General features: G+C 38.9%; 1 protein-coding gene across 1 annotated transcript in view; it reads right to left on the bottom strand.

Annotated features, from left to right (window-relative positions):
- The window catches only part of LOC136839614 (arylsulfatase D-like), an 86,514-nt gene that overhangs the window by 64,848 nt on the left and 3,638 nt on the right, over positions 1–18,028 (bottom strand). The window contains exons 2-3 of the mRNA XM_067105901.1: positions 4,135–4,238; positions 3,729–3,854 (exon numbers count right to left, since the gene is read on the bottom strand). Of these exons, the coding sequence (XP_066962002.1) occupies positions 3,729–3,854; positions 4,135–4,238 (230 nt within the window). The remainder of the gene's footprint in view (positions 1–3,728; positions 3,855–4,134; positions 4,239–18,028) is intronic.

Genomic DNA, 18,028 nt, shown 5'->3' with positions numbered 1-18,028 from the left:
TTTCTGCTTACCCCTCCTCTTCTCATACAAGTTCCATTGTGGCAACTGATAGCCTATATATTCAGAGCTCATGGATCTCACAAAATTCATTTACTATGCAGGAAATGCAAACCAAATGCTGATATACTGCAAACAGAGACAAATCTATGCAAGATTTATCATAACCTGTACTGTGATGAGGCTCAGGAATGGCCCCAGTGATGACTCAGAACAAACAGCAAGCATGGGTTACAATTACGACATTAAATTTCTCACCATGAACTATCACAAGGCACTCAAAATTCACTGCTACAGCACTATATATATTAATCACATGGTACACTACACAATGTCACTATAAATTATTCCGTGGGCTGAGAAGGCTCACCATGCACCCCCCTAAAACCGACAAAAGTACATGTAAGTTGTAGTATTATATATATATTTTCGTTTCTTCATGTTACTACTGAAAATATAGGTACTCAACACCATTGCCACTTTTTGGATAGGGGGAACACTGTAGCATTGAACTAGGATATTATTGAGCTAGCAGCCTAAATATGTATCAGAGATTTCCCTTTGCACATTTAACCCACTATTGTTCAATTATTTTCCAAACTAAGGATTATGTGACAAATGAAAAAAGGTCATGTTTTAAAAATGCAAGGAAAATGGCAGTTCTGTAGCAGTAACAGTGAACCATTTATATGATTCACTTCATAATATGCAAGTTAGATCCATACAAAGTTTAACAAGTGTAAAAAAGGTTATGTTGCAACATTGCTCACTCAGTAAACTCACCAATCTGACAGTCTGAAGGCCAACATGAGGATGCAAAGTTTTGTGAATATGGATATCTGATTATTTTCTTCTTCAAGTCATTCTGTTTCAGCACTGAAGCTCCATCTATCAATACTGGGAAAAACAAAGTGGGTGGTGACACCTTTTGCCTCTCAGAAACAGCAATGCATCAAGATAAATAACTTTGAAAATAACATCTTTCTCTTACATTTTGCCAGTAACAGTTGGCAAACAACTTCATCAAATTGCCAATAATAGTTGGCAGAGAACTTCATAAAACAATGTATAAATGTTACGCACAATAGGTCAGCAACTGTTTGTCATGCCATTGAATGAACTCACTCTGCTTATGAAAGTGAAACTAGACCTGCCCTATGCACATGTGTAAATGGTTTGAAAATGGAGCAGTTTTTATGTTGTAAGCAATTTGTTGCTTGGCTTTAGAATGCTCTAGGGCACATTTACAAAACAGTTCAATTCAATTCAATTTCTTAATACATGTCCTACGGAAATATTCCTAGGCCTACCTCCTTATAGCTCTTGTTACAATGGAGAGTAGCTGAGAGCTTCCCTACTTGCTTCTTCCAGGCCATCTCTACAAACAGACATCAGCAGAATGCCAAAAAGAAAGGCTGACCTTGAAAGGCCAGCGCCCGACAGTGACTGTGCATCATTCACTACAGTGGAGCAAAAACAGCAGACTTTATCCATTTTGCTGACCTTCAAAATCCCGAGGAACGATTCAACATTATCTGTGAGGTCAGGGATAAGCGACACTCTCAACCTCCTGGGTCAGCACATCTGCAGGATGTCGTTTGTGAGCAAATTCCGGATCAGATAGAGAAAAATAATGGTTGCCATCGTGAATGCTACCAGAGATTCACAAGTAATTTAGACCATTTCAAAACTGTCAGTAACCCTACTGATGGAAGTCAGTGTAGGCAACATGGTCGTCGCAGTTTATTGGACAAGACATTATTTGGATACAACTGCATCTTCTGTAAAGGACATTATTTGGATACAACTGCATCTTCTGTAAAGGCTATGGGCAAAAGAAAGTCTTAGTCAACGAATCTTAGAACAGTGAGAGTCTGTCATGTTTTTTCCATGGTGGTGGGGACACAATCCTTATTATAGCAGAGCAGAGAGGCGATGAGGAACCCACCAGGTGTATTCAAGGATACAATCTATACGCTTCTGAGGCACAATACCATAAACATTGCCTTATGAAATACTGTGATAGATCAACATGGCAGAGTACTGATGAAGAAGCTAAACAAGAGGCAAAAGACTGCAAAAAAGTTTTGAACTTTGTTTTCAAAAGTATGTGAGGTTAATGACCATAAGATATTTATTGCATAGGCCTAGCTTAGATCAAATTGATGATATAGCCCTTCAGTTACACCAGATAATCAAAGATGTCCTTTTGAAAGCCAGTGACATGTCATGGCCAACCACTGCTGCATATCTGTAAGCAACAGAAAACATATCAGGAGAGTCAGTTATAAAGTTGGAACATGGAAGAGAGCACACTCTCCAAAGCCTGAAATCCCCCATCCAACTAAGGATTATGGATGGATGATGAAAAATAGAAGACTGGAACCCCAGCAATTTTAGGGAACGTCATTGTCCTGAAGTTTGACAGGCATGCTCGAGAAGGTCATAGATGAGGAGGATGATGTGTGTGTCGGAAGATAGCGAAAGTGACAAGTGAGTTACCTCAGCGACAGTGACGACAATGACACTGATTAAGCACTTGGTTGAAAATGTGCACACTGGTTGACCATTGGTGTTTCGTACAACAACTGGAAGTGTATGCTAGAGGGTACTTATGTCGTCGCTTTTAATTTCAGTCTGCAGTACAGCATTGTCTTTCCTATTCTTTGGAATGAGATAAATTTGGTGTCCTTCCCAGTACAAGGTATTTGACCTTTGTGTGGATCTAATTTGCATATTATGAAATGAATCATATAAATGATTGCTAAAAATGACTAATAAAACATCAACTTCATGACAGCTATTGATTTGTTGTGGCATATGTTGCTTATAATCATTTAAAATGTTACCATTACAGAACTGCCAATTTTTCTTCCATTTTTAAACAACTTTTTTACATCTGTTACAAAGTCCTTAGTTTGGAAAATAATTAAATATTAGTGGATTAAATGTGCAAAGGGATGTCTCTGATGCATATCATATTGTAGGTTGCTAGCTGAATAATATCCTGGTACAATGCTACAGTGGCTACATACACACTGGAATGTCAGGTTTTATGTATTCCCTAAAATTTGTGACCTTTGGACCTCTGTTGACCCTATTATAGATAATTTGCATATCAAACCATACCGCCCTCTAGAATGGCCCAAGGCAAACATTTTGATAGGTCATTCACTTTCCTGTGACCGTTCAGTCCAGAGTTATGTCAATTTGTGTTCCCCCTACCCCGAAAGTGGCAGTGGCGAATTGGGGAGCTACATCCATCTTCAACACCCTGCAAATGGTGTTGAGTCCCTATATTTTCAGTGGTAACATGAAGAAAATGAAAATATAGGTCAAACGCTACAACTTACATGCACTTGTGTCAATTTCAGGTGGGGTTGCACGGTCAGGTTACTCAGGCCATGGACTAAATGTACAAAAAGGTCGCCAGTACACCAACTGTATCACACATTCGCATGCAAGTGCAACCAGAAAAGCAATGGCAAGAGTAGGTCGACGAGAGGCGGGAATCATGGAAAGGCCTACCTGTATTGTTTTGTTTTCTCAGTCGGTACATTGCCAGCAGAATATGTGCAGAAGGAGGACTCGATATATAAAGGCAGAGCATTTGTATCCCAATAGAAACAATAAACATTTCTTCAATTTTGTCCCAAATACTGACTGCTTAGTACAAAGTTGGGAGCAGTAATACTGCAAAATAACTAAATGCATGCACCGCATGAACGGACCAACAGCTGCTGTTGTATAGTTTGCAGCTTCTAATGCCCTTCCTAATGTGATCTCCGTCAGAGGGAGTGAAGCTCGGCTGGACACATGGAGAATAAGACCTGGTGTGCCATCCTCCCCAACCAAACCTAAAAGGATGCTGTAAGTTATTTCTTCCTGACAGATGGGAATGATAATAATTTTAATGAACCAACTGGAAATATACACAGCAAGATCTACAGAAAGCATTACCTCCCATTATAAATTAATTGTAAAAAATGCTGTATATCTTATACTAAACTGCTTACACATAGGGAAATTTTACTCATTATATTCACGCTACTGTCTTTTGAAAAGCAACATACACTATTGTAAATTAGGAAAAAAAATATAGTCCAGTGTTGAAGATTACTGGAACTGATTACTTACCATACCTTGCTGGATACCGTCCAGTTAATAAAGCTGCTCGACTCGGGGTACAAATAGAAGCCGCCGATAAATGGTGAGTCAGACGCACACCTTCCGAGGCTAATCTTCATTGAGCACATTCATCATGAGAAGATATACTTTATACCATGAAAATAACAATGTAAAATTGATTTATGCAATATACTTAAATAAACAGTTACTAAGTATATGGGAAAGGCTAATAGAATACACAATAAATATGCCAGAAATACAAAGTTAGTTTCTTTGTGATAGCTGTGTTTTCCAGTTCCCTTATATATATATATATATATATATATATATATATATATATATATATATATATATATATATATATATATATATATATATATATATATATATATATATATATATATTTATTTACGATTATCGCAGCTAGATCGCTAACTATGAAGACCTTATGGGAAAATATCAGACAGTAGGGGGGATAGGTATAGCCACCAGTACTGGAGTGACAGGAGATTTTTAGGGAATGTTCACTGTCCCCTTCCAAGGGTTGGGTTTTGATGTGTCCTAAGAGAAAACACATGCAGGGTTAGGTAGCTGTTTCCCTGTCTTAAGCTTAAGATTCACCTTGTCTCCAACTGAGTTCCTTTGACCCCCACTGGTGCACCCTTCTTTCTCCTCTTCCAGGCAGGTCGAGCTCTTAGCATGAAGCGATGCCTCCAGCAACAACCGAAACCTCAAAACGCAGGGGTCACCGCCATCTTCAGTCAGTTCAACCGAGACCAGTCGAGGATACAGTCATCACAGGTGATCTCTGCCCGTGCTTACCCGAGCAAGGGACGTTGGTCTCTCATTTTCTCACACTGGAGTAATAGTGCCAATTCCCGAGCGTCACTGAGTACTTGGTCACATTAGCATAAGGTTGTGTGTGCAAGCAAACCCAGGAAGCAACAAAGGTACATGACCGGAAGGGAAAATTGGTTGGCCAGTGTCTTTTTCTTTGACTTGTTTTCATTACCTCTGTCTTGCATTTCATCCTTCAAGTAACTTCGTCTCTTTCTCTTAATCAGTGAAATCTGCTATCCCAACGTGTAATTCCTTGATAGTGCATAACGTGATTCTTACTCCTTGCTAGCAAGTGAGTAGAGTACAGGATCTCCCTCCCATCTTTGCATTTATTCAGTGATAGAGTATAACTAGTGTTAGGCTTACCTGGGAGTGTCTCATTCCAGGAGTGTTATCAGTGCCATTACCAGACTGGCCGAGTTGCTGTGTTCCTGATTGCCTGAAGATTCCGTCCTGTCGGGCCTGATAGAAATCTTGCCAAATTGGTTTAAGGGCTTACTTGCATTGTAATTGTAACACGTTATCCATTTCACTCAGTCATTGCTCTTCTGTGACTTTCAGGTAATTAATTTAGTGAAAGTGTCTCATTTTCCTTGGTCATTTCTTCCATGTTGTGCTCGTAAATAATAAGCTAATGTTAAAAAATCCACTTTTACTTGGCGACCTAGCACTTATTGCTTTATCTTGCATGTTATCAGTTTATAGGCTTGCGAGGGGTTCTCTTATAAGGCTAATATTATTACTTTAACTTCACACTCAGTCACCCCCATAGTAAAACCGTAAAAAACTGTATGTATGTATATGTATATATATATATATATATATATATATATATATATATATATATATATATATATATATATATATATATACATATATATATATATATATATATATATATATATATATATATATATATATATATATATATATATATATATATACACACACACACACACACACACCAAACTCAAGAACAAGATGCACAGAAACAATCAAGCATAGATACATTGTATATGATGGGATGAACGTACGAACGAACATACAAACAAATGAAAAAAGATATATAAGCATGAAGGAGGAGGAGCCCTAATCTCATTTATGACAGAGGTTGAGTGCTCAGGCAAATCAGTGTCTCGCCCAATATTTTTTTCACTTTCCCTATAGTATATTTCCATCTCCACTTTTATAATTATCATCTTATTTCCTTTTGCGTCTCACTTTTACACCTACACCTGTACATTTGGCTGTTCAGTGATTATCATACCAACATCTAACAAGACACCATACATTCACAGGGTGGTTAATTCCCAAAACACCTTTGTTTGATTCCCTGATCTATTTTCCTTTGACTTTTCTCTCACTGGATGAGGGGCAGGTCTCAAGTTTTCCACACTTGTTGAGATGACAGTTATTCTAAGATTATTATTAATCTTTGGAAGGAGACCACCGCTTTCCATGTTATGTCCAATCTGTGTGGGGAACAGTGCAGGTAAAGTGTGTGGTGAACCATACAAATCCAATGTTGCCATTCCAGGTGGGAACTGGGGTACGGTCCAGTTTAGGCTTCAATAGCACTAATATCAAGGAATGTCCCCCAGTGATCTTCAAGTGTGGAATAACTAGTTACTATACATTCAAGTCATTTTGGAATTCTTCATTTTAGAGCTGCAACCTCTTCATCATGTTAGTCGTACTACTGGTAAATCTCTTACGAGGTGAATAAGGATAAATCTCACCTCTATCCCCTGCCTGCCCCTCAGTCATTGTCTTAAATATCTGTACAAACGAACCCCAACTTTATGTCTTAACCTAGTCCTCTTTGGTTTTTCCTGCATATTTGTGAAAAAAATATAAGGTTTTATAAAAAAAAAAATGTGGGCCATACTTAACCTTGTGATATTTAAAGTAAAAATTTTATTATATTTCTTATAGATCAATGTAATTTACACATTTTTTCTTGTCAAAGATATATCTCAAACTTTTATACCGACTGCTATAAAAAGGGTAAAAGTGTTCACATCCAGTCTTCGTGAATTAATAGTAAGTTCAAGGACGAGTCTGTTGCACATTTGTTTGCTCTGTGATGTGTAAACCTCATTCTGCTTGACGGATGCAGTGCCTGGGACTTAATACCTGATTTCCTTGGTAGTGATCTTTTCACCACAAGTGTGCCATGATCAAACTTTGTTTTGCATGCATCCGAGTCTCGCAGTTATGCTGTTTCTTAATATTATTAGGAACAAATTCACTACGCTCCTAAAAATCTATACATTCTAGATACTTATTTTCAAAAAATGTCTCTTATTTATAGAATATTAGGCTGATTTTCGTAGTCCTACCAAAGCTGCTTTTAAAAAACTGGATTTTTAAAGTTTCTTATTAACATATTAGAATAAACCAGCTTTCTAAAAGCTGTCCAGTTAATAGCATTATTGTTTCTTCAACAACCAACGAAATTTGCACTGTTGCCACCTTTATATTATATACAGTTTTAATGCTGTACTTTTCTTTTTCAATAATTTTCCAGTTTGACCAGTAGATTATTTGCCAAATGATTTGCAAGGAATTCCGTATGCACTGTCAGGCAACTTATATAAAATTGTAAGTAATTTTTCTGAGAGTATTGTTGTTCTTAAATGCCACACAGTATTAAAGGTTTTAGGCAAATGGGGAGCATCTCTAAAATTCTGTAGGTAGTATAAGGAAGTTTTGTTACATGTTTCTCTGTTGTTAGTATCATAAAACTTATTTATGCTGTTCTTAAAGTAATGTCTAATAAAAACGTTGGAAAGAGCTATAAAAGCAACCAGTTTTTAAAAGATAGGTCATTATTATTACTCTGAACATGAACCCGATTCATAAGGAACAAGCCCACAGGACCATTGACTTGAAATTTAAGCTTCCAAAGAATATGATGTTCATTTGAAAGAAGTAAGAAAGTAATAGGAAATACAGAAAGAATAAGTCAGTTATTAGAAGAGAAAAAATAAATTAACATTAAAAAGTAGATAGATAAAAATGTAAGTGAATTATCAGAATATAAGCATTGTTTCTAGGTAGTAATGCATTGCATCTTCTCTTGAACTTTTGAGGTTCCAGTTGCACAACATCCTCAGGGAGATTGTTCCATTGTCGAATGGTGTGAGGAATGAAGGACCTCTGGAACTGAGTAGTTCAACAGCGAGGCATATTTACTGCATATTGGTGCTGCTGTTCAGCGAATCTGGTTGCTCTCGACAGGAAAAGAGGATCAGGAATCAGTTACGAATGTGAAAGATCTCTGTTAAAATGAAACTTATGAAAATTGACAAACAAGACACCATCCGTCGATGGTCCAAGTCATGATTGCAAACGTTAACAAACAGAAACTTACCACCCTGAACAACCCTGTATAAAAGATATATCTCTGGAAGAAGCAGACGTGCACACCGGAGAACAGTATTCTAGTAAATGAAGGACAAATGATCTAAAACAGGTTGCACTGATTGTAAACATATGAGGCCTTAAGTACAATACCTAACTTCCACGTGGCATTTGCTGACACTTCCATTAGATGTTTCTCAAAAGTAAGATGCGAGTCAAAAGCTACACCAAGAAAAGTTAGAGCTTCAGAGTTATTCAGCAGAGTCCCATCCACCTGAAGGGGAGGATGAGGTGTGAAATCTTTATGAGATCTTTATTCAATAGTGCTTCCGTTTTACTGGAGTTCAGCCTCATATCCACCAACTACAGCATTCACTAATTTGCTCCATATCATGATTGAGACTAAAGGTACCTTCATTTCTCATAAGTGGGGACTTTACTACTCCCACAAGTGTTGCATCATCGACATACTGAAAAATAACGTTGGACCAAGAGCATTACCCTGCGGAACTACAGATACAATAGGTCTCAGTTTGCTAAAGATCCTTTCAATAGCAACTTGCTGCTGCTTACCTGTAAGGAAATCTTAATTAATCGTAAAACACATCCACCCACTCCAAGATTTACTAAACCGAAAGCAGCATTAAAACCTATTTGAATTACTCTGCACTCAAACCCCTTATCAAGGTTCCCTTGCAAATAGCATGTCAAATCTAAAAGAGCATTGCAAGTACCTAACTGCTTCCTATATGCATATTGAGTATCAGCTAACAATCCTTTGGATTCCACATACTTATATAGTGGCTTAAAAATTACTTTTTCTGCAACACTGGAGAGCACAAGGATAATAGAAATTGGCCTGTAGTTACTGCAGTCTGCAGATATGCCGCAAAGCTTGTGCTCATCAGCAAAGATACTGTGTTTGCATAAAAATCTACAGACTTCACTGATCTTGAGAGACAACACACTAGAAACCTTTATCAAAAGAAAAGGAAGAAACGACCAGGGTTTTCTCCACCCTAGCTATCAAAGAGTTTCTTAACATCCTACAGCAAAACTCAGATTTTGTAAGAGTAGGTTCAGGGTGACAAGAATCAGGGAGAGGGACATCCTTGAAGCATTTCAGTCTTTTCCTTAGGGCCAATAAACAATCCACCATCATCTATTGGTAATGGTGGGATGGAAGACAAGCCTGGCCCAAAGCCTGGGCCACCACAGATGATGCTAAGTAATTTATTCGAGTTTCCCCTCTAAGAAATTATTGTAATTTTCCTCAGCCATATGACAAATTCTATTTGCAGCATAGCAGGACTCAACAAAAATGATTTATTTTAATATGGATAAATTTGTCTCCATGTGTTGAATTCAGTCTGTTTGTCATGGTCAGCTTGTCTACATGTATCATCAAACTGTGGCCAGTCATATGTCCCGATCTTGGTGACCTTTCTAGGGGCATACCTAAAATGTCCATCACCATTTCATTCAACTTCCTCTTTAGACTTGGATCAGATATAGCATCTTAAATATTAAGTGCCTGACAAGCTTCAGTATAGCATCTGAAATATTGAGTGCCTGACAAGCTTCAATACTGCAGTCCCAACTGGCTCTAAATTTCAGCCAGACCATTTTTTAATGATGGCATTAGGTATGTACTGATTGACAAATATGTCCATCTCAGTGGCACAGTGTTTGGAAGTGCCTAAATAACCACAGACCTTGGAAGCAATGATAGTGGGAACATCTGTGAATACGAGGTGTAATCTATTATCAAATATATGTTGGTTCATCAGTTAGCTGAACAAAATCAGAGAATGCATAGAGCTCAAGAGCAGAGCAACCATGTTGATCAGTTGAAGTTGAATTAAGCCACTTGCTGTGTTTTACACTGCAGTCTCCACAAATTATGAATGAAGCTTTTGAATCCTATGACTAAACCACATTAATCCTTTCCAAGAGACAGATATGTATGGATACAAGATATAAATAATGTAACTGTTCCACAACTACCCTTTGGGATGATGGTAAAGTAGTGGGTTGCAATGAAATAGAATACTGTACGAAAGAAGTATTTAAAACCGGTTTTACACTGAGGGGCAATGTGGAACTTCCATGGAAACTGTTGAATCTGACTGAAGGAGCTGATTCAGGCAAAACAAAAATAGAAAATCTAAGCTGAAGGCCTTACTTCAACAGGGAAAGTTGCAGATAAACACATAGGGTCACATAAAATCACTTATATTTACAATTAACAATTAAGTCAGAAGAATGGGGAAATCGAACAGACAGGTAAAACAATGTCCTGTCAAACAAATAAATTTACAACAAATTAAACAATAACAGAACTGAGGAAAAATCCACTTTGAGAGACACTGTGCGGAGAGGTGCAGTGGTTAGTACCACAGCACAAGCACAAGATGAACAGTTGATTCCACAGCTAGCAACTCCATCTGCAATCGAGAATGCATTTGGTTGCTTATTAAGAAACTAGGTAGCGCAATTAAAGAGAATTGAGGGGGTGCACAGAAGGTGCCAAAGCAACTCGATTCTAAGTACTGGTAAAACATGTGAATTTTGGACATTTACTCACTGCACTAAATAAGTTAAGTATACCTTAGTTTAGCCAGACCACTGAGCTGATTAACAGCTCTCCTAGGGCTGGCCCAAAGGATTAGATTTATTTTATGTAGCTAAGAACCAATTGGTTACCTAGCAACAGGACCTACAGCTTGCTGTGGAATCCGAACCACATTATAACAAGAAATGAATTTCTATCACCAGAAATAAATTTTTCTAATTCTTCATTGGCCAGTCGGAGAATCGAATGCAGGCCCAGCAAATTGCTAGCCGAGAACGATGTCAACCCATCCAATGAGGAACACTGCACTAAATAAGTCAGGTCTCTGTAGAAAATCGCACTTTGGAGATGAAACTGATTTCAGTAGAAGAATAAAAGATTCGTGACTGATTCAAAACCTCTCTTTTGGTACATTACCTTTTAACCGGAGACAGGGGTTCTCATCTTCAGCTCCAGCATGGAGGGCAAGAATTTAAGGGACTTGCACTTTAAAAAGACTAAGGCTCAAAACAGCCATGTGGGGAAGGGTCAAGGCTCTAAGGGAGCGGAGCAATAGGGGCATATGAATTGTGCTACCAGGCATTTCTCTCTGGCATATCTGAGGAAGCTTGCTTGTGCACTGCCTTTTAAGACCTTAGCGGATTATTTTTCTCCTCCTCCCAGATGGCAGTGTCTGCTTGCTTGGCAGTCCATTTTCTATGCCACTCAGACCATGTGGCAGGGCACTGGCCATGTGGTGACCAGTTGCTATGGGCTTGGTCTCCAAAAGGCATTACCTGGAAGTTCTCGAGCAGTCACTAGGTCAAGGAAGAGGACTAAAAGATTACGAAGGGGTGAGTAATGAGAGATTTTAAGGAAGGGGCGATATTTTCCCACAACCTGCTTCTGTTAATCAGTGATGTTATTAACATTAATGTACGTGTTTCAATAGAAATAAAAGCAAATCAAGTTTATGAAGGTTATACCGTACGTTATTGCAAAGCTTAGGGGGTGAGGTGGCTTAGAAGAGGTCTCTCTTGTTGCACCTTCCCAACCAAGTTGACATTCCGTAACTTGGATCCAGTGGGAATGTCTACAAATAAGTCAGCTTGACTGAACAAGCTATTATCTCTCCTTACTTCCCATTTTAATTGCACTAACTTCTTAAAATGAGCAACTCTGCTAGTCAATCAATTGCAAATTATACTTCATCACTTATAAAATGTATGTTATCACAGAGTATTGAGCTGCTGAAAATTAATTCATTAAATTTATCTTGTTGTTACTTTACAGCAGCATTATATCAAATTCAAAATAAAAGTATTTGATGACATTATATCATGAATCAGTGTAACAATATAAAATAGGGTTAGAGTATTATTTCTTAAGTAATTCCTAAAATTAGTCATGCACTTAATTATTAGGTTAACTTCGCAGATTCAAAGTCATGCAGTTAGATTGTCTTTATGAGGCATCACAAATGAGGTACTTGTGGGCTTATGTTAGGTGGTGCCACGGTACTTGGATACGATGGGCACAGTGCCTGACGTGGCACTAAAGTCTCGGGTGCCTAACGGCACTAATCCAAGTACATGTTACATTACCATGCATGTAACTGCGTGGGTTTGGGGAATCAAGGACTTGTGGATTATTAATGTACAGTGAATTAACAAGGAAAATAAGCGACTGTTAAGGAAAAATTATGATCAGTGTGCCAGGATTATATTCCTTAGCCTATGAAAAATGGCTAGGTTCATTCTTTAGCACAAAGGGCATCAAATTACACCGGTAGGGGCCGGTGGATGTGGCGAAGATAGAGGGCGTGACTCCTCTGGCAGGAGCATCTGCCAATATCTATGGTAATGGCATTGTGCCAGGTGTGGCACTCATGTGGTAAGGGCCTAATGACTCTGTTATATACAGTTTAGAATGTACCATTCCTTTGTAGGCATGAAAGGAAAGTCAAAGGACTTTGTAGTTCAAGGATCTGGCAATTTGCACTCTGCATTAGTAGAGTGTGAATCAAGGTGAGCCTTGATAGGGCATAAAATAAGATGATAAATGATCAAAGAAAAAAAAATGTTACAAGGAAAGAACAAATTACAAAGTTATAAGGAAAATAAATAGGGGAAGAGACCTGGCATCCTCCTCTGGATGGAGGTGCCGAAGTTCTTCGTAAGATATAGGTGAGGCACTGCGCCAATGGGCACTAGTGCAAGGAGAGTTCATTGACTCTCTTAAGATACCTGGAGCTTCTGTGCCATTGATCTTTCTTCCTTGGCTCTCCCTGGGGGAATCAAGACCGGGGAAGATATGTGAGTGCCACTGTTCCGGCAGCTGTGACAACTGGAACAGAGGCATTTCTTACAAGCTCTAACACTAGTCGTCGCAGTTCCTTTAGTTCATCGGCCAGTTGAGATATGGCAGAATCCTCACTCAAGGTTTGGTCTGCTGAGGACTGGGAAAAAGAGGAAGAGGTCGTCATGGACGTGAGCGGCTCACAGGTTAAGATGACCGACTCAGGCATGGGTTTGCGAGCACGCCTAGGGGTGAGCTTCTGCTGTGGTCGTGAGAGTCCAGAGGGGTCCCTTTTAGCACTGGGGTTGGCTCTCTTACCGGCACTGGTAGCAGGGCCAAGCCGGGAGAAGAGAGGTGAACCAGACTGGGATCTCCTGCAAGGGGCTCTGAGGCGTGCTTTGGCACTGGCACCAAGGTAGGTCCAGGCACAAGTATTAAATGTGGAATTGTCTCAACGTCCATAACAGACGGAGCCCAGCACTGCTCAGGGCACATGAGTGGCACTGGCAGTAAATTTAAGGTGGGTTTGGGATTCCCAGAGGGAAGATCTAGGGAGTGTCTTGTCACTGGCATGGGGGCAGGGCCTGGCACTGGAATTGAACTGGTTACTGGTTCGCCATTCAAGAAGGACAAAACTTGGTATTGCTCACTCCACTCAAGTGGCACTGGCAGTGGGTTAAAGGCAGGTCTGTGAGGACCTTTTGTGCTTACTGAAGTTTTTGAAGGGTTAAGACCCTTGGATTGTCATAATTTAGGGTGGGACCGGAAATCCTGTCCCAGTAGGAGGTCATAGCCTCCAGGAAGGTGCGTTACTACTGCAAGAGTGCAGAATTTAGATTTATGAGGTCTGGTGACCTTCAGTTTAATAGTGGGGAGTATCAACTTCATAAGATTGATACTCTCAATCATGACAAGTTGATGTCTGTCAATGGTGGCCCCATAGGGGACCTTGTCTTCCCTTATGAGGGAGATTTGCACGCCAGTGTCATCGAATACTGTGACCTGGCATGTGGGGTAGCTACCTTGAGGAGGTGCCACAGATATGTGACCCTCGGCTGGAGGGCCTAAGGTTTTAGGATTCATAACCACCAGGGCAGTGGCAGGTGTAGCTGTTTTAGTAGGGCATTTTGCCCACAGGGTGGAATGCCCATAAACCTTACAGGTGGCGCAATAATTTTTGCTATAATCTATGCTTGGCACTGTCCCGGTGGAGGGAGCAGGCCTGTTGTTGTTCACCCAAACGAGCCATGTATGGGCGTGGTCCCAGTTGGGGACTTAGAGGGAGTTTCTGATTGATTCTCCACCTTCAGGCAGCACTCTTCAGTGGAGTGCTCTATCTTCTTACAATGGCCACACTTGGGCTTCTTTGGTGGGTGACCATTCTTCGGCAGAGGCTGACCGGTGTGACAGGGGGATAGGTCTAAAGTCCTAGAGAGCTGATGTGAAGATGGTATGTGTCCTAGCCATCCGCCAAGCGACAGCACTCAACGAGCGTATTGGGGGCTTGCTTACAAATGTAGGTGGCAAGGGCAAGGGGGGCCCGTAATAAGGGAAGTCCTCATTTGGAAGCACTCAAGGATGTCCTCCATGGTGGTTGCACATAAGGATTCCAGCCATCGCTTAAGAGCCCTGATTTTGTGGTACGCCCATTTGGACCAGGTTTGACCCACTTCCTTCGGCTGGCCTCGCCAACGTTGTCGCCAGTGCTCGGGGGGTGATCTCATAGGCCTTCGTGATGGCCTGTCAGACCTCTGCAAGGTTTCCCTGCTCAGCTGGGGTGGGGGAACGGAAGGCGACGGCACCCTTTCTGCCTAGGTGCTCTTTGTTTCTCCTCTTCTCTTTCCTTCTCCCTTTCTGCTCTTTCCTTCTCCTTTTCTGCTCTTTCCTTCTCCTCTTCCACTCTTTCTCCTTTTCCTGTCTTTCTCCTTTTCCTAAGCATTTCTCATCAAACCAAATCCTTTCCTTAAGCTTACGTTACCCATTTTTACTAAATTATGTGTTACCCAACAAACCCTGAGTTCTACAAAACACCCTGAATCTTTCACCACAAACAAAGACTTGAGTTGTCCGGAACACCCTGAACTGTTCACTATGAACAAAACCCGAGTTGTATGGAACAAACTTGAATTGTTAATTACGAACAAACTCTGAGTTCTGCAGAACAAACTTAAATCATTCATTACGAACAAAACCTGAGTTCTATGGAATAAACTTGAATCGTTCATCACCAACAAAACCTGAGTTCTTCGGAACAAACTTGAATTGTTCATCACAAACAAAACCCTGAGTTCTATGGAACAAACTTGAATCGTTTACTACAAACAAACCCTGAGTTCCATGGAACATCCTGAATTGTTCATCACAAACAAAACCTGAGTTCTGCAGAACAAACTTGAATCGTTCATCACAAACAAAACCTGAGTTCTACAGAACAAACTAGAATCATTCATCACAAACAAAACCCTGAGTTTTACGGAACAAACATGAATTGTTCATTACGAACAAACCCTGAGTTCTACAGAACAAACTTGAATGATTCATTATGAACAAAACACTGAGTTCTAGGGAACAAACTTGAATCATTCATCAAGAACAAAACCTGAGTTCTATGGAATAAACTTGAATCGTTCATCACCAACAAAACCTGAGTTCTGCGGAATAAACTTGAATCGTTCATCACAAACAAAACCCTGAGTTCTAGGGGACAAACTTGAATCGTTCATCACAAACAAAACCCTGAGTTCTACAGAATAAACTTGAATCGTTCACTACGAACAAAACCTGAGTTCTGCAGAACAAACTTGAATCGTTCATTACAAACAAAACCTGAGTTCTTGAAACTTATTCCTAAGAACCCAGTCACCATTGGTTCTCTGTTCATATACAAAGACAAGCTGAGTCCAGTGTTTACATCCAACGTTGTATACAAATATATTTGCCCTAGATGTAGTCGAGGGACCTATGTTGGATGTACAAAAGGCTACTAAAAGTACGCTTGGACTCTCATAGAGGAGTAAGTTTTAGGACAGGGAGTAGACTGTCCAGTCCAGAACAATCAAATATTCGGAATCACTCAAAGATCTGTAAAACACACATAGAGCCCAAAGATTTCCAAATCATAGGACACGTACAAAATGAAAACGAACTTCACGTCTTAGAGTCCATAATGATAAAAAAGTTAGTTCCGTCGTTAAGCTCGCAGGATTCCTCCATTCAGTTGTACATTACGTAATGGCCCGTTGCACTTCGTCTTTCGTTTCTCGGTCTCTGAAGGTTCTTCTGTTTAGTTTCTCTTTGAAACTGCCCACTGGGTGGGTGTTTTACTCTGTAGTGTTTTTGCGTTTTTATGTTTCTTCTTTTAGCTGTATTAATTTTATTTTGACCTTTACTTTTTTTGTTTTTTTTCCGCTTGTTTTTTACTAATTTTATTTTGTCTCACTTTAAATATATTGATGTAACCAGTGATGTCAAGATTATTTTACGTCTTTTTTACATTTTTTAAGTTTTTTTAAGTTTTTTAAGTTTTTTACGTTCTTGAGTTTTTTCCTATATCTTTGTATTCTGATGTGTTTTTTTTAAATTTCAAATTTCACTATTCTGCTATATTTTGCTCTTACTGAGGATGTCAATATAATAAATCTATATATTTTGCCGAAATATTCTAAGAGTTATTACGAGTAATGTGGTGTTCAAAGTTTTACAGCCTTGAAAATGCAACCGAGATGGTTTGTGAAACGTCGGCACAATAAATTATGAAAACGCTCTGTGCTTTCCCTCGTTAACCCGTCGATGTGGTTTTGAACAGTGGCTCCTATTGTGATTGTATATGTATATATATATATATATATATATATATATATATATATATATATATATATATATATATATATATATATATATATATATATAAATATATATATATATATATATATATATATATATATATATATATATATATATATATATATATATATATATATATATATATATACATACATACAGACAACCATGCCACATCCTTTCTCAGCGATTGGATTTTCAGGAAGTTGATGAGAATAGATTGTTGCTTACATGAAAATAAGTTCTGTCACAGGTCATGTTTGCATGGACGGCAGATTTGGCAACTGTACTTAGGTTGATGTGGAGGGTGTCATTATCTAGGCATGCCAGTTTTAACTCCGAATTTCTCAAAGATTCACGGTAGTCATTATTGAATTAAAAAGCGATACAAGCGTACACAAGACGAAAGCTGACAATTCTGGTGCTATGGAAATTTATAATAAAAGTGATTTGGAGGAACAATGAAAAATTGAATGACGAAAATGCATGCAGATAATCAGATAAAAATCCCATAGACATTTTGAATACTAATTGCTGTAGAAAATGTAAAGAACTACAAAAGGGAAATGATAACTTGATAAAAATGTTTTTTGTGACCTAACCATCCTTACCCTAATTGTATGGGGTAATAAAAACGCACAATACAAATTTTCCAGCCGGGACAATTATCAGTTTTGTTGGATCCACTGGTTACAGTTGAGCAAAATACCTTGTTGATAATGTAACCCTATTGGTTGGTGCGATTTCTGGTGACAGTATGAATAACAACTTAGATTTGATAAATACATTAAATGATGAACATACTGAAATTGATTCTAAGCTTGTAACTTTTGATGTGGTACCAAAGTTCACAAAAGTGCCAGTTGACGATCTGTTAGCATTTTTATCTTATACCTTAGAGACCAGATATCTGGATTAATACTACATTCACCTTACTAGAATGGATTAAATTACAGTATTTGTAAAGGAAGGTAAATTTGAATTCAACGGAAAGTTTTACCTTCA

This window comes from Macrobrachium rosenbergii, chromosome 1 (assembly GCF_040412425.1).
Source record: "Macrobrachium rosenbergii isolate ZJJX-2024 chromosome 1, ASM4041242v1, whole genome shotgun sequence".
NCBI lineage: Eukaryota > Metazoa > Arthropoda > Malacostraca > Decapoda > Palaemonidae > Macrobrachium > Macrobrachium rosenbergii.
This window is presented reverse-complemented; position numbering and strand designations above follow the sequence as displayed.